At 39.2% G+C, this 22876-nt stretch overlaps 1 protein-coding gene across 1 annotated transcript in view; it reads left to right on the forward strand.

Moving 5' to 3' along the window:
• Nucleotides 1-18343, forward strand: part of LOC120316490 (cystine/glutamate transporter-like) — a 38965-nt gene extending 20622 nt beyond the window's left edge. The window contains exons 4-14 of the mRNA XM_039362183.1: nt 6099-6225; nt 6953-7068; nt 7160-7285; nt 7799-7898; nt 7994-8038; nt 10738-10861; nt 11593-11696; nt 12771-12867; nt 14088-14237; nt 15857-16031; nt 17065-18343. Coding sequence (XP_039218117.1) covers nt 6099-6225; nt 6953-7068; nt 7160-7285; nt 7799-7898; nt 7994-8038; nt 10738-10861; nt 11593-11696; nt 12771-12867; nt 14088-14237; nt 15857-16031; nt 17065-17129 — 1229 coding nt within the window. The 3' untranslated portion in view covers nt 17130-18343. The remainder of the gene's footprint in view (nt 1-6098; nt 6226-6952; nt 7069-7159; nt 7286-7798; nt 7899-7993; nt 8039-10737; nt 10862-11592; nt 11697-12770; nt 12868-14087; nt 14238-15856; nt 16032-17064) is intronic.
• The last annotated feature ends 4533 nt before the right edge of the window (nt 18344-22876 follow it).

Raw genomic sequence — 22876 nt, forward strand, 5'->3', positions numbered from 1 at the left:
ACGCCGTTCCGCCGCTCAGGACTCACTTGGGTAAGCTTACACTTCTTCCTTTCCAGGCGGTGTAAGGCGATCCCACCTTCGTCGCTAGTGTTGAGTCCTTGGCGGGAAGCAGACACGAGAAGCAGTTGAAGTTCTCAGTTTTCTTTATTCTGCGTTCAGCTTACAAGTAGATGGCTTCAGCAGCTCCCAAAACCTCCCAGCTTCTTATATAGACGTTTCCCGGGTAAATGCGATACTTTTCCCGCGCCAGCACCCGCGCATGTGCACGGCGCTGGCGACAGCCTGTCTGGTCCCGAGCAGCTTTGCACCTGCCCGGGACCGCCTGCAAACGCCCGAGCCGTTTGCAAGGCTCGGGACATAACAGAAGGTCTGACAGAACTTTTTTTAGTTCCACAAATTCCATTGAAAAAAGGTGCCGGAACACCGTTCCGTACATTCTATTATAAAGAAAAGCCCTGATTATTATTATTCACAACAATGTGAAACTTCAGCTGCCAGTTCCTTATCTGGTGTTTGCCTTCATATGCATCAAGTTCTTCCTGAGAACTTAAGATGTCATAATGTCCTGGCATAGTTTACTGTATGTGTGGATCCAAGCAGTGGGGTCTTTTGCAATTGACAGATGGAAATATTGTCAATGTGCAGATTTTCTAAGTGCCATTCAATTTTTTTTTTTTAGTATGACACCTTGTGTGCCCACAACCACTGGGACTACCAGAGCCTGTTTATGCCATAATCTTTCAGATCTTGATATTTTCTGATCTTCTCCAATTCTTTGTCTTCTATTCTACTATCCTTAGTATTGCCACATCAGTCATGCACACTTTCTTCTTTTCACCTGCAGTTATATCTGGTGTATTATGGGCCAAGACTTTATCAGACTTTATTTATGTGTACTTGGAAATCTCACAATGTTTTAATCTGCTCATTATGGTTTGTCACCCAGCCAACTGTTTAGGTTGGATACAGCATTTTTATCCACATTTCAAGCCCTTCCCAAGGAGCTGGGATAGGCATATGTTATTGTTTGATGGTGTAAAAGTTACTGTTGTGGGATGTAAGCTGTTCCAAGTAAAACTGCCTTTTGCAATTGACTGATGATGATTTTTGTCAGTGCCTACTATGTTCAAATGGTACTCCAGATGTTTTGGGATTGTACCCAAGGAGCCTATCGCTATTGGTATTATCTTTGCTTTCTTTTGCCTCAGTTATTCTACTTCTATTGATAAAATAGATCTATTGGTGTCAGGTCTTTGTATTTTGTGATTTTTTTTCCAGTTCTACTCTGCTCTCTACTGTCCACTATCCTGTCCACTATCCCGACTTTAATTATTATTATTATTATTATTATTAAATACACTATTATGTCATGCTATATTACAAAATTTAAGAGTAATTAAAACAATTAAAAATAAAATGAAACTTGACAGCCTGGATTCAAAACAACCGTTAAAACCAAGACATCAGCCTGTTTCCCCAAAACAGTAACCTTAGGCCTGACTATATTATTTCACTGGAATCTTGTTGCTTTGTTCAAACCTGTTCAGGTTTATTTATTTCTTTTTAAACTGTGGTGCTCAGAACTGGGAGCAGTAATTTGATTAACCTAACAATTGCAGAATCAGAAAAGATTTGTTATCTAACTGCCTGGTTTCAAAAATTCAGTTAGAGCTGCCTTCTCAGAAAATCAAGACACAACTAATCTTTATTAGAAGTCAACTATTGCCAAATAAGACAACTGAAGAATATGATTACAGAAGCACTTGTATATTTTCAAATTACCCTACTCTATTCCAATGCTGCTCTCTGGTCAATCCAATCTGATTTTCTTTCTCTTATCCTAAGAGTCTCCTCTTTTTGTATTCTAAGCAGACAAAACTTTGTGTTTGTCTGGGCACTTTGCATTTTCCAAATCCCACCACTAGTTCCTGTGGAGTGAAACAGATGCCATCTAAAATTGTCTGCCAGTTTTGCAGTCACATTGCACTGCTGATTCATACTCATTCGGACATTTCTCACAAGTATTATTGCAAAGACATTTTTTTTTCATTCTATATCTTGTCATTTTATTTCTGTTTCCTAAGTGAAAATCTTTGTTTCTCTTACATCAGTCCGTTATTTTAGGCTAATTTTACTAAGCTTTCAAGGCTGCTGTGTTATATATTAAGCCTTTTCTTGTATGTATTCCCTCTATCTCCTCATCCAAGTCACAAATAAATGTAGTGAAGAGTACAGGACCCAGGATTGAACCATGTGGCAAATGACTCCTTTCTACCGCTACATCCTTCCTCTTTCCAATTGCCCTGTGACATACTCTCTGAGGGGAGGGCTGAGCCAAAATAAGAGTTAAGTAATGCCTCTGTTTTTTGTTATCCACTGATGTTTTGCCATTTTCACTGAGCTGATTAATGCAGTACTGATTCCATTGCTTCCTTTTATTTTGAATATATATGGCATTTTCCCTTCACCAATCTGATGCTTAGCCTTTCTGACACCATTCCTCCAATTCTAGTTTATCTCCATGTATTTTTTCTGGTGATCTATCCATATTCCTCTTTCCATCTTTTATAAATGCCCTTTTCAGTTTTCAGATTTTTGGTAGGCATTTTATATACTTACATGGGCTTTTACTTACTATGTACTTATTTGTATTGTATTACTTTACTTATTATTTTAATTAAGATGCTCTTTGTCGCATTCCCCATTAACCTAGATTTTTGAAATCTTCCTTTCAATTGTTTCTATACCTTTTTACCAAGCTATATAATTGCTATATTCTAATCATGAGCTTCACCCCATTGGTCTGTAATGTAGTTGTAATGTAACCGCTCTGGAAGATCAAAAACAGCAAGATTTTCTCTTAACACTTCATCAAGTATTGAATTAAGATGGCTAGATACCAAAGAAATGCTACTGAAAACAAGCAGGAGAAATCAGTATGTTCACAGAGATTCCAAAATTTGCAGAAGTAAAAAAAAAAAAAGTTGCAGGAAGAACAAGTCACCATCTCTTTTTTTTGCCAGGCTCTAATACAGTGGTTCTCAACCTTCCTAATGCTATGACCCTTTAATACAGTTCCTCATGTTCTGGTGACCCCCCAACCCCCCATTCAGCTGGCCGGGGAGGGGGGCAGGAAGGCTGCTCCACCGGCTCCACCCAGCCTGGTTGGAGAAGCGCCATTCCTCTCCCTCTTTCTCTCTTTCTTTCCTCTCTCTCTTTCTCTCTTTCCTCTCTCTTTCTCTTTCCTCTCTTTCTCTTTCTCTTTCCTCTCTTTCTCTTTCTCTTTCCTCTGTCTCTCTTTCCTCTTTCTCTTTCTCTCTCTCTTTCCTCCCTCTTTATCTTTCTCTCTTTCCTCTCTCTTTCTTTCCTCTCTTTCTCTTTCCTCTCTCTCTCTTTTCTTTCTCTCTCTTTCCTCTCTCTCTTCTCTCCTTCTTTCCTCTCTCTTTCCTTCTTTCCTCTTTTTCTCTTTCCTCTCCCCGTTTCTCTCTTTCTCTCTCTTTCCTCTCTCTTTCTCTCTTTCCTCTCTTTCTCTTTCTTCTCTCTCTTTCTCTCTCTCTTTCTCTGTTTCCTCCCTTTTTCTCTTTCTCTCTCTCTTTCCTCTCTCTTTTCCTCTGTTTCTCTCTCTTTCCTCTCTCTCTTTCTCTCTCTCTCTTACGGCAGCATTGCCGGGGTCCCTGCTGCCCCCAGCCCGGCCTCCGCTGTGTCCTTAGCTGAACGGGTGGGGAGGGGGAGCAGGATGGGAGGCAGTGGCTCCGGTGGTGGCAGCAGTGGCACGGCTGCATTGTTGGGGGTCCCCGCTGCCCCTGGCCCAGCCACCACCCCCGATGGGACTCCGTGCTGCCCGGCCTCGCCCTCCGCCCATCGATGGAGCTGCAGTGGGGACAGCGCCCCCCCAAGCCACCTGGGGGGGCAGCAGGAGGAAGAAGGGAAGGAGGAAGAGGAGGGCGAGGAAGCAGCCGCCCCAGCCGGGACTCCGTGCTGCCCGGCCTTGCCCTCTGCTCATCAATGGAGCCACGGTGGGGGTGGTCCCGCGCGGCCCCTGCCAGCCACTCCGCTAGCCCGGCTGCTCCCCCCAGGCACCCCTCTTGTCCCGGTGCCTGCCCGAACTGCCTGGGGGCAGCAGGAGGAAGAAGGGGAGGAGGAAGACGAGGGCAAGGAAGCCACTGCCAGCACCAGGCCCCAGGAGGAGGCTCTCCTCTCCTATCATTGCTGCATCTCCTTCTTCCTTCCCGGCAGCCTGGACTCCGGCACGCCTTCCCAGCGAGCGGGGCCAATGGTTGGGCTGGCTGGGGATTGCAGGGGCTGGTCTCCCTTGGACCATGGCTTGCAGGAGGGCTGGCCTGCTCACTGGAGCCTCCAGTAGGCCGCTCCCAGCAGGGATCCCGGGGCTTCCCCGGGAGGCTCCAAGGCCATGATGCCCTGGCCGCGCTTCTCCCAGGGGATGGGGCACCCAGGTGCAGAGCCAATCAGGAGCCCTGCAGGAGGTAAGTCCGCCTGAGAGAGAGAGAGGGAAGGGAAGCGAAAGTGCCTCTCTGTCTCTCTCTCTGCAAATGGCGGAGGAGGTCATGTGGAGATGGATGCAGAGTGGTTTCTGGGTTCCTAAGACCATCGGAAATATGTGTTTTCCGATGGTCTTAGGTGACCCCTGCGAAAGGGTCGTTCGACCCCCAAAGGGGTCACGACCCACAAGTTGAGAACCACTGCTCTAATATGTCCAACATTATCAGGATGAAAAATGGAGGGAGGCTGAGAGGTGAGGAGATTGAATGAGAAGATTAATAGGCTTCTGGAACCCTGAGCTGAATGCCATTTTTAAAATATGGATTCCTCCTACAGAAAGCCTGGCACCATTTTGAAAACAAACATGATCTACTTCAATTCAGTGGGTGTCTAGCATTTAGCCAGCTTCTCTAAATGTCATATCTGTGTTTTATTTCTGATGAGTTTCCATGGCATGAACACAGGGCTAGAAGCTTAGTTGGGAATGAGTAGGCTTGAATCTAAGAATCAATTTTGCTCACACAAATCTAAATTGATTTCAAAAACCTCCAGCTCATTGTTTTGCCCAATGCTGTTTGACCTTGACTGACATTATCAAACAGAGAACTTTTTGCAGGATCCAATCTGGGCCGATCACCGGGACTATAGGTTTAGGCTTCTGAGCTTTCGGATTCCTGCTGGAGATCATCTTCAGGGAACTTCTCTCTACCAGAAAGTACACATGACACATCCCAGTAGAGAGACGTTCCCTGAGGATCCCACAAGTCTGAAAGCTTGGAAGACTAAACCTTTGGTCCTAATGACTGACCCCACATTGGATCCTGCAACATTATCCTGGGACTCGTATATTTGCCTTCATTTGTGAGATAACTTTTTCATCACTTGATACTTTAAAATGTGAAGCTACTGGGAACTTATATATGTGGCTCTTCCAGTGCTTCATGGAGAAAATCTATGAGGTTGCTGGGAATTGAAAATGACTTCATGGCACATAATCAATCAATCATGATAATTTCATGATGATGAAATGTTGCAAGTGAGCAACCAGGCTCAGAGAGCACCAAGGACTCCAGATAGCAATTCCTTTCCACTACAAAAAAAAAAAAAAAAAAAAGGCCCTGGCCTGTATATGACATGGTTCTATGGAATTGGTACCATCACTTCATTCATTTTAGCTCTCATTCCCACCTAATTTGCTATGGAGTGTACCCATCCCTTGCAGGGGAAGGAAAATGTAACTACTACAGAGTGGGAACGGGGATCCTTCTTTAGGAAAAGAATGTGTTCACCCAGAGCTGCATGTGGCATAGAGCTTAAGCCAGCAGAGTTCAAGGATAAAAGGATGTCCTTTCTTTCTCTGAAATTCTTCTCTATATCTGCTAGGACCACAGAATTTATTTAACCATGAAATGATTGTTTTGAATGTATTCTGTCTGTTTCTTCATAGGAGTTTAGGCCAGAGTACATAATATACAAGGGACTTCTATAATTTAAGGCCTAATTTTCTTTTTTCCTGGGACAGCATTTTAGAATGTCCAAACCTTTCCAATATAAAGTCTTCATCAGGATTTGTTAAAATTGTAATTAAATAATTCCAGGTGCTTTGAGTTACGCAGAACTGGGCACGCGAATCACGAAGTCCGGAGGCCATTACATTTATATCTTGGAAACTCTAGGTCCTCTGCCTGGATTCCTGTTCCTATGGGCCGAATACTTTGCTATAAGGTAAACTTTTCCATTATAACATTCAGCAAACATGATCATGAAGAAGAAATGCTCTGAACTATTGATTTATCAAGTATAACTAATATACAAACACAAATGGAATAACCTGCAGATTTGGATACAGAAATAAAAGATGGCCCAGAAATAAAAGATTACCATACAGTGTTACATTTATGAGGCAATACATACCTTTTATAATTAGCAAAAGGATTTAATGTCCTGCCTTTATTTTGTCCTGAATCAGCTGTCCCAATTGGGTAAAAACTGGGCAGGAGCATTCACAAAGGATAGTCACATGGCATGACCATGTGATTAAAGACTTGGGGCTTCAAATGTACAGTTGCATTCACCATCTTGTCTTTTTTTACTCACCCAATCCCCTCCATCGATTTCCCTAACACCAGGTGCAGAAAATTTGTACTATGTCATAAACAACTATTAACATTAAAAATGATTAACTTAGATATGATTTCTGGACAGCCAATATTGCTATATGCTTGGTTTTGAAATTATTTCATAGATAGTATACAATTATATCTGACTGCTCCAAAAATGATTGAGAGTGAATAATTTGAGAGAAACTGAATTTTGAAGATTCATTCCCAGTATTGCTGGTATTTCTTCCGCCTTCTCTTCTTCCTTTTCATTATCATCATCACCATCAACTGCATTGCACCATGCTCTGTAACATCTTCAAGTCTCCTCAAAGAATATATTTTTTCTCTAGACCAGCCAATAGTGCCGTTGTCGCTTTAGCATTTGGACGCTATATATTGGAACCATTTTTTGCTCCTTGTCCGGCTCCACTCCTGGCTGTGAAGCTTGTTGCTCTCCTGGGCTACTGTAAGTCCCAATGGAAATCTTGACCATTTTCTTTCCCTAGCAGTGGTGAGTCATGCTGATTTTGTGTGCTTTCTCTTTCTTGCCACTCTAGACATTGTCCTCGTCTTAAATTCTTGCAGTGTCAGCTGGAGTGCCCAGCTTCAGACCATCTTATCCATCATCAAATTGGCAGCACTCTCTCTCATTATTGTCCCAGGCATGATGCTTTTAGCTCAAGGTATTTCACATTGTTGTTTTTGCCTATTAATCAACACAATGATAAAAACATAAGGAATACTTCAGAGGATTGAATGCTTTGCATGCTATGTATAAAATTTGAGAGAAATGAAGAAGAGGAAGGGTATTTTCCGAAACAGACTAGAAAGTTCTCCATAAGAAAGCCAATCATTATAGTTTATAATATGACTTACTCAACAAATGATGGTTAAAACATGGCTTATTGTAATATGTTAACCCAACCTATTTAACCCAACCCAACCTATTCATTCATTGTCTATGTTTGGCAATGGCTTGTGAGATCTCAGGCAGGCCGAGTGTCTTCTTATCTCCTGCAACACAATCCTTTTAGACAAGATAGTTGCTCTGAATCTGGGCCCATCTTTCTTACGCAAAGTATATACTATACCACCAGGTTACATGCATATATACACAATAAAACCTGAACTTTGGTACTAATCAGAATATATATTTCTGCTGTGGCTTTGTTTTGTAATTTTACTGTTTTCTTTAGGCTGTACAGGAAATTTCCAGGATGCCTTCAATACCCAAGCACTCGTTTTGGACAAACTACCTTTAGCTTTTTATGCAGGGATGTTTGCCTACTCTGGATGGTATGCATTCTTAATATATATTTTTGAAACCCTCTCATGATTTCTCACAGTCACTGAAACAGTCCTTTCTGTCTCTTGCTCCTCCCTTAATGCAGGTTTCAAACTAGTTTTGTACGAGAAGAACTAGTGAAGCCAGAACGGTGAGTTGGAAAGATGAAACTTCAGTCTTTCCCAATCTGGCCTTCTCCAGATGACTGAACTCCTCTGTTTGTGGGAAATGCTGGAGTTGCATCTGGAAGACACCAGGTTGGTGGAGAAGACTGGGCTAGAGTAACAGGCATAACACGAAACATTTTTGTGGTATAGTACTTCAAAAAGAAAACGATGAGGAGGCAGAAATGATGGAACACTGCCCGAACTAAACCATAATATTTTAATTTTTCAGTCAAATATCATAGCTCATGCTTTTGCCCTTACTGACTAGAAAACTGACAAGCCAGATTAGCTCCCTATTGTGTAGATAAAGAACAAAATGCTCATTTTTCCTTCCAGCTTTATAAAGACAAGGATCACTGGCATATTTTTTTTTTACAAGAAGAATGCTAAAACTTTAACAAAGTGGTTTAAGGATATCTCAGGGGGATGAAGAAGTTCTTCCTATGTCTTTTTGAGTCCACCCTAAGATTCTAAATTATTTATTTATTTAAAACATTTATATAGCCATCTATCTTATAACCAACTCTGGGCAACTTCCAATCAAATGTTAAAACTGCATAAAAACCATATTAAAACTCTAAAAACTAAACCCATTAAAAACAAGAACCTGGAGTCAAGTCAGATTCTGAAGTTCAGTCACCTCAACTTATCCCAGTGCTTGGAGGAAAAGCCAGGTCGTCAAAGCTTTATGGAAAGCAAGGAGAGTAGAAGCCTGTCAAACTTAACGGGAAAGTGTGTTCCATATAGGGCATGTACTACCATGGAAAAGGCACAGTTCCTGAATTCCACCAAATGGCAATATTTAGGAATAAGAATAGAATAGAATAGAATAGAATAGAATAGAATAGAATAGAATAGAATAGAATAGAATAGAATAGAATAGTTGGAAGAGACCGTGTAGGTCATCTAGTCCAACCCCCTGCCCAAACAGGAGTCCCTACTCCATTTCTGACAGATGGCAGTCCAGTCTCTTCTTGAAAGCCTCCAGTGATGAAGCCCTGATGAAGCACCTATGAGCTATAGACTTCTCAAAGAATCTTGTGGTTTCTTGATTGAAGTCATTAGTATAGGCTGTTATTAAGAACCGCATCACAGTGGCCAATTCAGTGCCTTTGAGAAACTCTTCACAAAAATATCTAAGGAGATTCTCAGTCATCCAGGTCATGGTTATCCCAAAGGTGCTTTTTCACAAGGCAACTGGACTTTCTTGTTTTTCTTTGAAGATGTTGGAAGGGACCTTGGAGGTCTTCTAGTCCAATCCCCAGCTCAGGCAGGAAACCCTATACCATTTCAGACAAATGGTTGTCCAATCTCTTCTTAAAAACTTTCAGTGTTGGAGCATTCACCACTTCTGGAGGCAGGTTGTTTCACTGATTAATTGTTCTGTCAGGAAATTTCTTGCTAGTTCTAGGTTGCTTCTCTCCTTGAAGGGACTAGAATCATGCCCACCCTATTTGACTTATTTGGATGGGTAGATGTCCTTAGGGAAAGGCAGTCATGTAGATAACTCATCTCTGTCTCATAATAGACAAGTCATTGTTTCATGCAATATTCTGTGGTTAAAACTGATTTCTTAAGAGTCCTTTACAAAGTATGTGTGTCCATTCAGAGATAAACTCTATTAAGCTGAAAGGGAAGACTTCCTTTTTGTGCATGCATATAGAATTGCAGAGGCAGTCTGGATTCATGTATGAAAAAATAATAAAAAGAAGTGAGTAATTAAAGATATATAAGATGGTTGCACTTTGCAAAGCACTCCACACTGTGGATAGGATGCAAATGCCTGAATGAGTTCTAGGAGCCAGAAAAGGATTCTGCACATGTAAAGCAAGACAATAAACAATGGATGGAAACTAATCAAGAGAGAAGCAACCTGGAATTAAGGAGAGACTTCCTTACAGTGAGAATAATGAACCAGTGAAACAGTTTGCCTTCACTGGAGATTTTTAAGAAGAGACTGGACAGCCACCTGTCTGAAATGGTATAGAATTGGACTAAAAGACCTCCAAGGTTACTTCCAGCTTTATTTTGATTGATGTGCAATCCATGTAGAACATTTCTTCTGGCTATAGGAACTGCTAGGGGTGGAACTGAATGAAGCAGCTTTGCCAAGGTGCTTTGCCCTAACTTTTGTTCAAGCAAAGCTCTATAAAACTTTGCTGTACTACAACTATAGAATCTCTAGATAAACTAGTGAGAGAACAATATTAAATATAGATCTTTACTCTCAAAACATGTAAAAGGGTTCAGCTTCCTTCATGTCATGCTTGCTTTCTGGACAAGCCAAATATACTTGAGCACTGTGTAAAAGTAACTAATTTAATTCTCATCCAGGTACAGTATTATCTTTGGCTCCCTCTAGAGGCTTGATGTTATATTTAAAACACTGATTTCTGCAGCCTCCTTAGCCAATGCATAGACATGAGAGATAAGAAATTGTTCCCAAAAATGTTTTTGAATTATAAAATTGGGTATTCTTGTAAAGTATGAAAGGCAATTAACAGCAGTGAATGACAGCAGTGATATACATTTAAAAAAGGAAAATTAATGAATTTTCATTAACAATAATTTATAAATTAATAAAATAGTACTCCCAAGGTCAAGGATAGCTGAATTAAATCTTAATTGAGATGGGGCTACGGATGTACTCATACATATCTTTATTTCCTTTTCCTTTTTTTAGAAATATCCCTCTGGCTGTGATTGTGTCTGTGATCACAGTGATTGTGGGGTATATGCTCACCAATGTTTCCTATTACACAGTACTGACCGCAGCAGATGTCCTTGTCTCTCAGGCAGTGGCTGTGGTGAGTTGAAAGTCAAGACTGTTTTTACAATCAGATTAAACTAACACACACACACACACTCACTGCACCCCTTTGGACACAGACATTCCAAAGGGTTCAATTTGCAATTGACGAAAGAGAGGTTTGGCAATTAAGTGGCAGTTAAGCACAGTTTCACAGAATAAGGCTCCCAAGAGTTTGTTTTGTCTCTGTTAAGCTTCAGAATAGCAAATAGCATGAATATTCACACAGGGGTAGGGGCTCAGATGGAGAACACGGTTATCTCTTCTTAAAAAAAAAAATCTCAAGTTCTGTTCTTAATTTTGTGTTCTATCTTATTATTTTGTAGAACTGAAAGTTCTGAAATGGGATTTGGCATGGAGCCTGAGGAATTCTGCAGGCTGAAGTCCACAATCTTAAAGTTGCCAGATTTGAACAGCTACTGAGAGATAGATAAAAATAGAGATAGAGATATAGAGATAGATCAATGCACGCACGCATACATACAAACACATAATATTTCGAGATTAGAGTATTTCCAAAGCTTTCTTAAAGACTGATGAAGCAAGCAGTAATAATATTAGAGACATAAGGAACAAACAGGTGTAAAACTAGAAATGAAAATACTGTTCAGCTGATACCCTAACAGCTCTCTGAAGGCCTCCTGGTGGTTTTGTTGGCAGCTGAGTTGATTCATGCAGTGTTTCACATATGTGAATTATAACCATGCCTTTCTCCCCCCCCCCCATCAGAGTTTTGCACGGAAAGCTTTTCACAGCCTTATCTCTGTGATTCCAATCTTGGTTTCCCTGTCTTGTTTTGGAACCATGAATGGGGGAATTTTTACATTTTCAAGGTTGGTAGCTGGCTAATTTCTAATGTTTACCTTCATATCTCATGATACCATTTCATAGTGATGTTATTACAGCTTGTGACAGACACTGATTAGAACCCAAAAGTCATAGAGGCAGGATAGAGATTGGTAATTAGGGCAGCACATTTGATACTGATACAATTTCTCCCAATTCAGTTCAGACTCTAAGCATGTGAAACTGAGTAACAGACTACAACAAGGACACTTGTTTGTTTCGGAGGCAAATTGGAAGGAAATTATCTAGAACACGGAAATGATGGACTATAAGGAATTTTGTATCCCTACATTTCCTTCTTGGGCCTTTGCTGTTAGCTGTTTTCCCCTCCCTAATTAACTTCCAGGTCCTCATTTTCACTACACAGATGTGGAAGTCAGCTGTGGAGAAAAAAGAGATGTGGGAATTTCAGGGGGGAAAGACGAGAGGAGGAGGAATGAACTCCTTGTCTCCTTCAGATGACCCATTCTAATATTTTGAAGCAAAGGAGGAGAAAATTGTGTTTTTCTTACAGATACTCCATTTTCAGATGTTGAACATTATGCTGAGCCTCAGCTTGCTTAACATGGACTGTTAAATAAATCATTGTTGGTCAAGTTCATATAAATATAAACTTAGACTTGCAAACATTAGTGGCTGGGTTGACACAGCTGATAAGCCAAAATCAACTTACATTTCAGAAGGAGGGGCAGATTTTTCCTGTTGTTTTGATTGTGTATATAACAGCCTGAATGATGGCCTTTTTGGTCCCCTCTAAAATTACTGAATGTCTTGGAAAATAGTAGCCATTTAGATAAAAGAGAAATCAGTCATTCTATAAATAGTTAATTAAATCAATACCAATAAAATAAAGCATATTTCGAAACAAGAGAAATGAGAGGTTGAGGTACTCTGCTGACTGCTTTTGCATTTAGATTTTTAAAAACATTATTTCATTTAGAGCTATCATTTCAAGGATGGCATAAAATTACCTCTATGAAATGTATTTCCAATCTACCAGGCTTCTACTAGTGAAGTTTCCTACATTTTAAGCTCTTTTACAGCTAATTTTCTACTTCTAGGACATTGTTTGTGGCTTCCAGGGAGGGGCAATGGCCCACCCTCTTCTCTATGATCCACATCCAACGCCATACCCCACTGCCAGCCGTCATGCTAATGGTATGCTTCTTTGTCTATAGTGTTGGATTCATTTCTTACTTCAGTGGTTCTGATGTGGCAAGCCTGTGACAATCATCTTTTGCTGACAATAATGCAAACAGCCTGTGTTATTGATATCCTGACCACAATAATACCAAAAGTTGTTAAAGTGTGTTGTTTTGCTTTTAAAATCATCATGATTGCCTATATTGATTATTGCTTATGATTTTGTGCCCTCAAATCAGTATTGACTCTTAGCAACTATATATTGTAGATAGGTCTTCTCCACCACTGGCCCTTCAGATTTCTAAAGTTGTTAAGTTCTGTAAATAAATAAATCCATCACTGCTGTCATCCTCTTCTCTTTTATTCTACCTTTCCCAATACTATTAAGTGTCATAAACAAAACAAAACAAAAAGGTTAAATTGCCTAGATTGTGTGGTGGCATGTCTGCATAAGTATCTTCATGCATATATATGTGGTTTACAAAAAGTTTTCAATTACTATGCTAGTCTTCTAGTTGTACCTGATGGCACTTATATGTGTTGGACTAAAACTTCCATTCACCAGTCAGTTGTATGTTCTTGTGGAGTATGAAAGGCAGTTAATAGCAGTGAAAAGCCTTTGCTAATGCGAGATTTTATGGCTTTAATTCAAGACATCCAGATGGCACCTGATTTTGCAAGATTTATCTATGTGTTCCGTCTCTGAGTGAATTTTCTACAATGCTTTTTTTTCGTGTAATGCCGGGTGTTACTCCTAAATGAAACAACCCACTTACTAGATTTTTACCTTCTAAGACTGATGGAACTAATGAATATGCTGGTGTATTGATCGTATGTTAAAATTTAAATAATCTAAAACTCATTAATTGCTTGACAGCCCACATTGGCAATAGATTTTCTATTGATGATTTATAAAATATTTCAGTGGATTTGTTCTTATTTAGTTTAAAATATTGTGCTTTGAAATTTCTTTCTGTGTTGGAATTTGACCTGTGAGCTATTGTCATTTCAAAATTAAAACATGTGCCTTAAATTTAAACTCCTTTCACAAAGCAGCAACCATCTTGCATTCTTGAAACTGTTGGCAAACCCTATAAATGATTTTGAAAGAAACAACAACATACTTTTCATGCTTTGTCCAAAGCAAATGAGCCAAGTTAGCTTTGGGTTTTTGCCTTCTTCCCATGAAAATTCTGATGGTTTAGTTTACTGTCTTTTCATTTTATTTCTTCAAGTTTCCTTTGGTCACAGCCATGATTTGTGTAGGAGACCTTTACCACCTGTTGAACTTCTTCAGCTTTTCCCGGTGGCTTTTCATAGGATTAGCCACCCTTGGGCTTATAGTTCATCGCTGCCGCCATCCTGATATATTAAGTCCATTCAAGGTATGCTTTGATAATTTGAAGTCTCTTAGGAACATAATGCTTGACCTTTTTTCATTAGCTCTGTAGAGGTGAAACAGGAGTTCTTTGGTCTAATTCCTCTCAAATATATTCAGTAAAGTGGAATTATTATTAGCTGCTTTGAGCAATTTACAAATTATTTGAAAAACAGGATAACAAAAACAAAGAAGAAAGAAGCATAGAGATGGCAGAATTACAAACTGGGTATAAACAAAAAAAAAATTATTATCAACCAATTGGCAAATTAATCTGATGGTGCTGGACAAGAGCTAGAGATGCCCTGGTTCAAACTTCTGCTTAGCCATGAAACTGACAAGGAGATCAATAACAACTTACCTATTTTAATGGAATATAAGTCCTGGGTCTTTGATAGAAGGGTGGCACACAAATGTTATTTATGAGCACTAACATAACTAGAGTTTTTACTCTGGCTTCAAGAAGTCCTAAAGTTACTTTGTTCCACCTTCCTTTTTTAGTAATTCAGAAATTCAAAATTTTTCTATACCAAAATCTTTGCAACTCTCAAAAGCACATGAAAGTGGTGAAATGTTCTTCTTACAGACATTTTAAAAAACTAATAAAAAAACTGGAATGACACTTCTGCAACTTGCATATTACTTGTACAGATCTAGGAAAAAAGAGATATGACTATGACAGATGTAAAATTGCTAGTCCCTTATAACTGTAGTTGAGAAAACAAGCTTAATCCTCTTAAAAGGCCACAAAACCCCTGTCTTGATTCACAGTTGTGCTTCTGAGAATGTGATGGTCTTCCCCATTAATCAGACAAATACCTTTGGGGGGGAGGGTGAATGGGATGCATCTCATTATCTAGACTTGACTATAGGTTTCAGTCACATCCATACAGCTTTCTTAGCAGAAGGGAATGGCCATTGTCTTTTTTTCTGGTTTGGTTTGGATTTAATAACTTCTGATTAAAAATGTATTTAAAAGCACATGTTTCTGTGAAGCAGCATACGTTTTCATAAACTGCAGCTCATAAAATCTTATGCCTTTGAATAGAATTTGTCTGTTGGAAAAGGTGCTACCCAGTCCCTGATTTGTCCAAGGCAATTTGACTAACCTGTCACCTGCAGAGTCCTACTATCCTCATTCTTGCAGTGGATTATCCTTAGCTTCTTCCCTCCCCTTTGAACTTTACCACCAGGAGATCCTACTAGAAATTTACACTCTAGCTGGAATCACTCTCAAGTTCACAGAAGCTATTGAGCTCTGCCACCGTGTCAAGACGATAATTCCCTAGAAGGATCTGTTAACCTTCAGAGATACTCCAGACAAAAATACGTAGAGTACTAACACTACCTTCATTACAAGGCTACAGTCACCGAATCTTGCAAGTCTGAAAATATATATATCTCTCTCTCACCTTTACAGTTCAAGAAACTAGGGAGGTTCAGTTGCCTTTTATTTGACCATTGCCTGCTGCTGCTGTTTTTCAAGGACATTCTCACAGATCATTACAGCTTCTATCTATGATGGAGACTTAAATTACAATACGACAAAGACCTCCTATGAAACATTTTTACCTGATAACATACCTTTCTCTCTCTCTCCCTCCCTCCCTCCCTCTCTCTCTCCAGGTTCCTCTGTTCATTCCTGTTTCCTTTACTGTCATCTGCCTTTTCACAGTGGGAATGTCTTTCTACTCAGACCCAGTTAATATCAGCATTGGATGTGCCATCGTTTTAAGTGGTCTTCCAGTTTACTTTTTGCTCATCAAACAAACAATGCCAAATTGTTGCCGTAAAACTTTCTGTGAGTGGATCATTTTGGATTATGACGTCCTTAAAATCATAGCCTATAATACTGTAAGCTGAAGTAGGAGCAACATCTCCCATGTTGCTCAGCTTCCACCTCTGATATCTCTAGGAAGCTTCACAAAATGGGTCAGGATGCTGGAGAAAGGGGCATGTTTATCATCTTTTACTAGGAGATTTTTGCATGCATTTGCCTCACCTGTAGTACCCTGTATTTGATACATAATATAGGGATCATTATATAGCTTAAGTCAATAAGCAAGCATAAAATAGTCCATCCTACATGATTAACTTTGGATAGAACTTGTTAGGCTAACCCGTGTACACAATAATACACATTTTACATTATAATTATATTATTTACATTACAAAAATAAAGTAATTACATTATTTAAAGACCAGCCCAGTCCAAGAACTACCTTCAGTTCTGGCAACTCAGCTGCAATTCCCAGCCAGCATGGCTACTGTATTTCTGAACATTTTGAAACTTGAAGTCTTGAGATCTGGAGGTGTCAAGGTTGGGACACAAAGAGTATCCAGACAAACACATTCTTGGACTGATCTGGTTCCTAAATTATGTTATTGGGCTTCTTATTGTTCAAACAGAACTTCCTCCAAACATTCTGCCCACGGTTTCACTTTTATTTATTTAATTAAACTTATAGTTGCCCACTCCAAAATTCTTTTGAAAGAATTGAGGTTCCAGACAAAAAAAAATATTTTTTCTTTAGCTTGAATTCAAACTTGAACATACATATGAGCCTTAACTAGAGAAATGTTATAGCTTGGAGTCTGACTTTATATCATGGCTGATTATCAATAAGGGCATATGATCATATATCCCCCCCCAAATGATAAAGTTCTAGGAAACCAGTAGAACAATTGCCACTGTTCAATCAGCATAGAGGGGCTTTTCTTATCTTTTAAGTTTTATTTACATTTATATTTCCTTTCTGAATTTGTAGACTGCTTTAGCCAACCAAGTCAAAAGTACTACCATTTTCATATTCTTCACTCTTTTCTTCCTGCAGGTTTTCTTACACTGAAGCTTCAGATCCTCTTGAAGGTGGTACAGCAGGAGATCAGGACATACTGACCAGTCCTTACTTTGAAATATTGACTTTGGGGAGACTTCTGTACAAGCCTGTATTTCCTATCACACCTAGAGTAGCTTTGCATGGCTGTTTCCAGTTTGGAGTTCCAACACCATATGGGATGTTCATCAGAGATCAAAGGCATAAAGAAGCTTACTATTTTTGCTTACTATTTGATTGTTTTAAAAATGTAATCTATGCTGCTCTTAGTTTTATCCTCATCTGCAATGCAGATGCACTTAGGTGCAACCAATAAATCTGATGCAGTTGCATCAGCATACCCACTCTATTTCTATGTAAAGCATGGGTAGAAAGACATTATTTGTAGATTTTGAAATACCATAAATTTTTTATAGTTATGGTATATTTTGACAAGCATTTCTGGGTTAAAGAGAATTTTGGATGCTTTTCAGCCTATGAAAAGCTTTACAAAAGACACATTTTTCAAAGATGTAAGTGCATTTGGTAGGATTCAAGATATTTTTAAACAAAACCGGTGGTGTTATAATGGGTTTCCTGCATACCAGGGTGCTGTGCTGAATCACCATGGACATTTCTTCTGACTTTGATGGTGTACATTTGGAATACAGTTTTAACAGGATTTTTCAACCACAATGACATCCCACTTTCAGTTACTGTTACTGGCACTTCAGCAAGTGTTAGTAACTAAGTGTTAGTAGCTTAAGTGTTAATTTTAAATACTTCAGTGCCATCACCTCAGTTGGGAGAAAACTATTGTTCTCTACCCATGCAAAGGAATAATGATTTTGATACAGTTGCAGTGATTAAGATCTAGCCAAACAAATAATAATAATAACAACAACAGTAGAATAATAACAACAGCAGCAGAAGCAGCAATAACAATAACAACATTAATAGTAGTAGTATAGCAGAGCCATGGTCTCATATGTTCTTCAGCATTTGCATAGTATTTTGCTTAAAATAGCAAGATTCCATTCTTTCACTAACATGTTTAAGATTGATTTGTCAGACTGAAATGCATATCTTTGTAAGATAGAGGGCAGAGCATGTTGTAAATGTTTTGTATATTAAATGGCAGCAGTGTTAATTCTTTTCAGTCCATATCTGTTTTACATGTGTTCATTCATAAATATGTACTATTTCTGCCTTAATCTGTATGTTTTTGAAAATAAGTAGAAAAATATACTCGTTTTATATGCATTTTGTCATAAAATATACATTTTGCTGTAAACTATCCAAGTTTGTTTATTGGGACTGAAAATGATGGTGTAACATTTGAAGAAGCATTAAACTGCCAGTTTGGTGTAATAGTTAGGGTATTGGTCTAGAAACCAGGACATGGTGAATCCCAGTCCTGCCTTGGGCATGAATGCTAGCTGGGAGAGTCACTCTATTTCTTAGTCCAGCCCACCTCACAAGGTTATTGTTGTGGAGAAAAATAGGAGGAGAAACTTTATATCTGTTTGCCCCCTTGAGTTATTTATAAAAAAATAATAAAGGCAGGATTTAAAAAATCTAAAAAAAATAATGGGAAGGATTTAATTTGAGAGTTTTTCACTATCAGGAAATTTCTCCTTAGTTCTAGATAGGATTTTTCATTAAGGAGCTTCCACCCATTACTTCTTATCCTGACCTCAGGTGCTTTTGAGAAAAGATTGACCCCTTCATCTTTGTGACAGCCCCTCAAGTACTGGAAGGATGGTTGTTGTTGTTGTTAGTTGCGAAGTCATGTCCGAACCATCACAACTCCATGGACAATGTTCATCCAGGTCTTCCTGTCCTCTACCATCTTCTGGAGTCCATTTAAGCTCACGCCCACTGCTTCAGTGACTCCATCCAGCCACCTCATTCTCTGTCATCCCCTTCTTCTATTGCCCTCAATCTTTCCCAGCATCAGGCTCTAATCCTTCTCTTCATTAGACTACACTACACATGTCTAGTTCCCTTAATCCAAGGTGCTTTTCCAAAAGGCAACTGGACTTTTTTCTTTTGAAAATGTTCCACTTCTCATCCAAGAAGCTTCTTCAGTTCCAACCAATTCCCTTAACTGTTCATTATACAGTGTAAGCCTCCAGACCCCTAATCACCTTTGTTGCTCTTGTCTGTATTCTGTCTAGGGACTTGGCATTTTTTTTAATATAATGTGACCTGAATTGGACACATTATTCCAAGTATTGCCTCACTAGTGCAGCATAAAGCAAACTATCACTTCATGTGATCTTGATACTATCCCTCTTTGAGCAGGCTCAATACGTATTAGTTGATTTCCAAATGTGGAGAAATTAAAATGTTCAAGGACCTTACTTACATATATTTGCATATGCCTTTAAATGCTTCTCCTAGGTCAGTGGTGGCGAACCTATGGCACGGGTGCCAGAGATGGCACTCGGAGTCCTCTCTGTGGGCACACGCGCCATCGCCCCAGCCTTGCCTCCCCCACGACCCCCTCCTCTCCAGCAGCCTCCCTGAAGGAGAGTCACCCCTGAGCATGACCCACACGGAACAGCGCAGCCAAGGACATGGCAGCCAGGCAGCATAGACAAGACTTTGCCCTCACACCCCATCGTGCACAGTTGATGCTGCAGGGCGCCAGCAGAGGGCCTGACCGCCATAGCGCTGCTAGGCTGCCTGGGCGATCTGCAGTGGGCCCTGGAGGCAGTGAGTGGCCCTGCGGGCAGGTGGGGTGGGGGATGGGGGCAGAGTGGGGGCGGGGCTAGTTTTTGGGCACTCGGTCTCTAAAAGGTTCGCCATCACTGTCCTAGGTCCTAGGAGAATTAAAATAGTTATGGTATTGTTACAGCATCTAGCTAAATTTGTTTGGTCTCAGAAACACTAAGTAGGTCTGATTTGGTAGTAACTTGAACGGAGAAATTCTAGGACATTCCATAACTATGTATATGGACAAATGTATATTTCACACAGAAATAAAAAATAACTTCTCAGAAGACAATGCTAGCAAACCACCTCCATGTTATTGCCAAGAGAACCCTATAGATGTGTCAATGTGATCATCAACTTGAGACTTTCTTTAAAGTATTTCTGCTCACTGCAATTTATACACCATTAATACATGTTATCCTATGAGGAAGCAGTTGTTTTAGTCACTCTCTATCAACTGCAGGATGAAGGTGTCTTCTGCTTCTAATCTATAGGGTCCTGAGCTTTCTTTTGCCAATTGGGCCCACAATACTTGTTGATGTTGTCGATCCATGTTGTTTTAAGTCTCTTTCATGGACGCTTTTTATCAAGTAGGATCCATTCTATGACTGCCTTGGTCCACCTGTCATCAGCTCTTCAATTAAACATAATTCATCAATGCCAAGATATTCCTTTTTTTCTTTCCTTAACTCAAGGGGGGGGGAAACAAAATGCATACATTTTTGTGCTTCCATTGCAATGTTTTTAATCAATGCTAGGAGTTCCCATGTTCCAATGACTAAACTAGAGGAAGAAACAGGATGTGATTTTAATTTATTATCAAATCTACGGTATGTAAATGTACTATGAAACTAAAGTTTAAGAGTTGTAGGAGTTTAATTTTCAATAAAATAATATATGGAAGGTTCACCAACAAAATAGGTTCTTTTTGATATTATTAATCTTCACAGCCATTAATCTTGACTCTCCAGATACTAAACTATACTGTATATTCAAAACTTGCTTTCAGCACAAACTTCAGAGATGTGACATGGTTAGATTACTACACAGTAGTTGCAATAAAGCAAGATAACTACCCCATACCTATCTATAGAATTTAAGTGAAAAATATTCTTCTTTCAGGACAAAAATTGGTTTCTATCAATTTCAATAAATCTCATTTAAAAAATTGAGTACAATTTGATATTTTGTTTCAAAGCAAGATTCCATTTCCTGAAGAGAAAAGCACTTGAACCAGTCTATGTAACATGGACTTTGACCATTTTTATTTTAATTGCTTGCTGTAATTGGCTTTTACCTGTCACTGTTCTCAGTGCCAGAGCTGAAGAGTAATAACTGGTTTAATGGTATGAGATTTTATACAGAGAATTACAGCTAATCATAGATCCAAATCCAATTGTTCTTTGTCCATTGTTAATGCTATTGGCACCATCAGAATGATTTTCAAATCAGCAGTTGTGAAACAGAAATGTATCAAGAAATGCTGATGTTAATCATGCTAAAATATAAAAGTATTATTATTATTCTTTCTTCTAAATGAACAATCTTCCTCACTGGCTCTGAATGTGTGACCCTCTGATGTTTGGGTTCAGCCTCTGGATTCAGTGTCCAAAACTTGCTGTAAATTGAACTTGATGGAGAAGAAACACAGAGAATATTAAGTGTATTTAAATGTTTAAGATCAGTGTAAATTTTGGTTCTGTGCTTGTCTCACATTTTGTTTTAAAAACTAGTCATGCTAAATGCAACTATATATTTTCCCTACTTATTTAGCTTTGAGTGGGCAAAAAGATTTCAGCTTCCCCTGGAAAAAGAAGCCAGTTGATGGCAAATCTCTCTTAGAAGAGATCATTGCATAACTGGTATGCCACAATTGTGCTGACTTTTACATCTGTTCATCTCCTTATTTTAAATAATAATAGACCAGAAACAGGAACTGAGGCCATAACAGCTACAGCTAAGTTGGAATGAGGGAATCCTACCATCTTCATGGTCGTTCCCAGCTTCATGTTCAGATTTCTTCATCGCTGAGAATATTTACTCAGAGTGCTGGGAGTTGTAGTTCAATTTTGCAGAAAACCTTAGAGATCTCCCATCCTTAATTTCGGTAATATGAACCAAGTCACTTATGACAGGAAAGAATAAAGACTAGGTTCACATAGTGAGCTCAGCTATAATGGCATTAAACACTCAGCCAGTTTATGATTCAATATAATGTACAAATGCAAACAATTGTTTATTTAGAGATCTATGATTCACTAGATTAGCATTGTGGAAACTCAACCAATATTGTGTGGAGTGGATTGTTTCAGCCTATCTATGTTCCAATTTATCTGCTAATTCCAGATATTTTTCCTTCCTTCCTTCCTTCCTTCCTTCCTTCCTTCCTTCCTTCCTTCCTTCCTTCCTTCCTTCCTTCCTTCCTTCCTTCCATCCATCCATCCATCATTGTGACTACCTCACTGTTCTTAGATTCAGTTACAACGATTTTTTTAAAAAATGTTTGAAACATTCTACCTCCTCCTCACATTCAGTATACGCACACACACACATACACCACACACACACACACACACACACACACACACACACACACTAGCTGATACAATTATGTCAATACAATGCTCCCCAATTTGAGAATGCATTTGCTATCAAGAGATTGTTAGATGTGGATCACTTTGATTGAAATTGCAGTGGTTTATATCCACTAGTTTTAGGTTATGGTTGTTAGGTACACTGCACCATAAACCAGCTAGCCACTTTTTAGCCTAGCAGATTGTTCAAATACAAGTTCTGTGGTTATTCTGAGGTACAGTGTTACTTGTGTACAGAAAAAAAATAGACAAATCAATAAGCCTGCTCCACGAATTCTGGGAATAATTATAGTTCCGTGACTATGGAGAGTTTTCTGCCAGTATCCACAAAACTATCCTCTCCTGTTCTGAGTTAATTTCCTGGTTCAGGAGGGAATAAAATAATAATGGAAGTTTGTAACATAAAGGCCGTAAAATTATTTTTTTTAAAGCCTATCCCAGTTGACTGTAACATCTGCATGAATAATAGTTTTCTATAGGCAGGAACTAGTCCAAGAAAGATCTGGGAAAGGGTT

The sequence above is a fragment of the Crotalus tigris genome, unplaced genomic scaffold (assembly GCF_016545835.1).
Source record: "Crotalus tigris isolate CLP2741 ecotype Arizona unplaced genomic scaffold, ASM1654583v1 scf7180000017588.1960692, whole genome shotgun sequence".
Classification (NCBI taxonomy): Eukaryota; Metazoa; Chordata; class Lepidosauria; order Squamata; family Viperidae; genus Crotalus; species Crotalus tigris.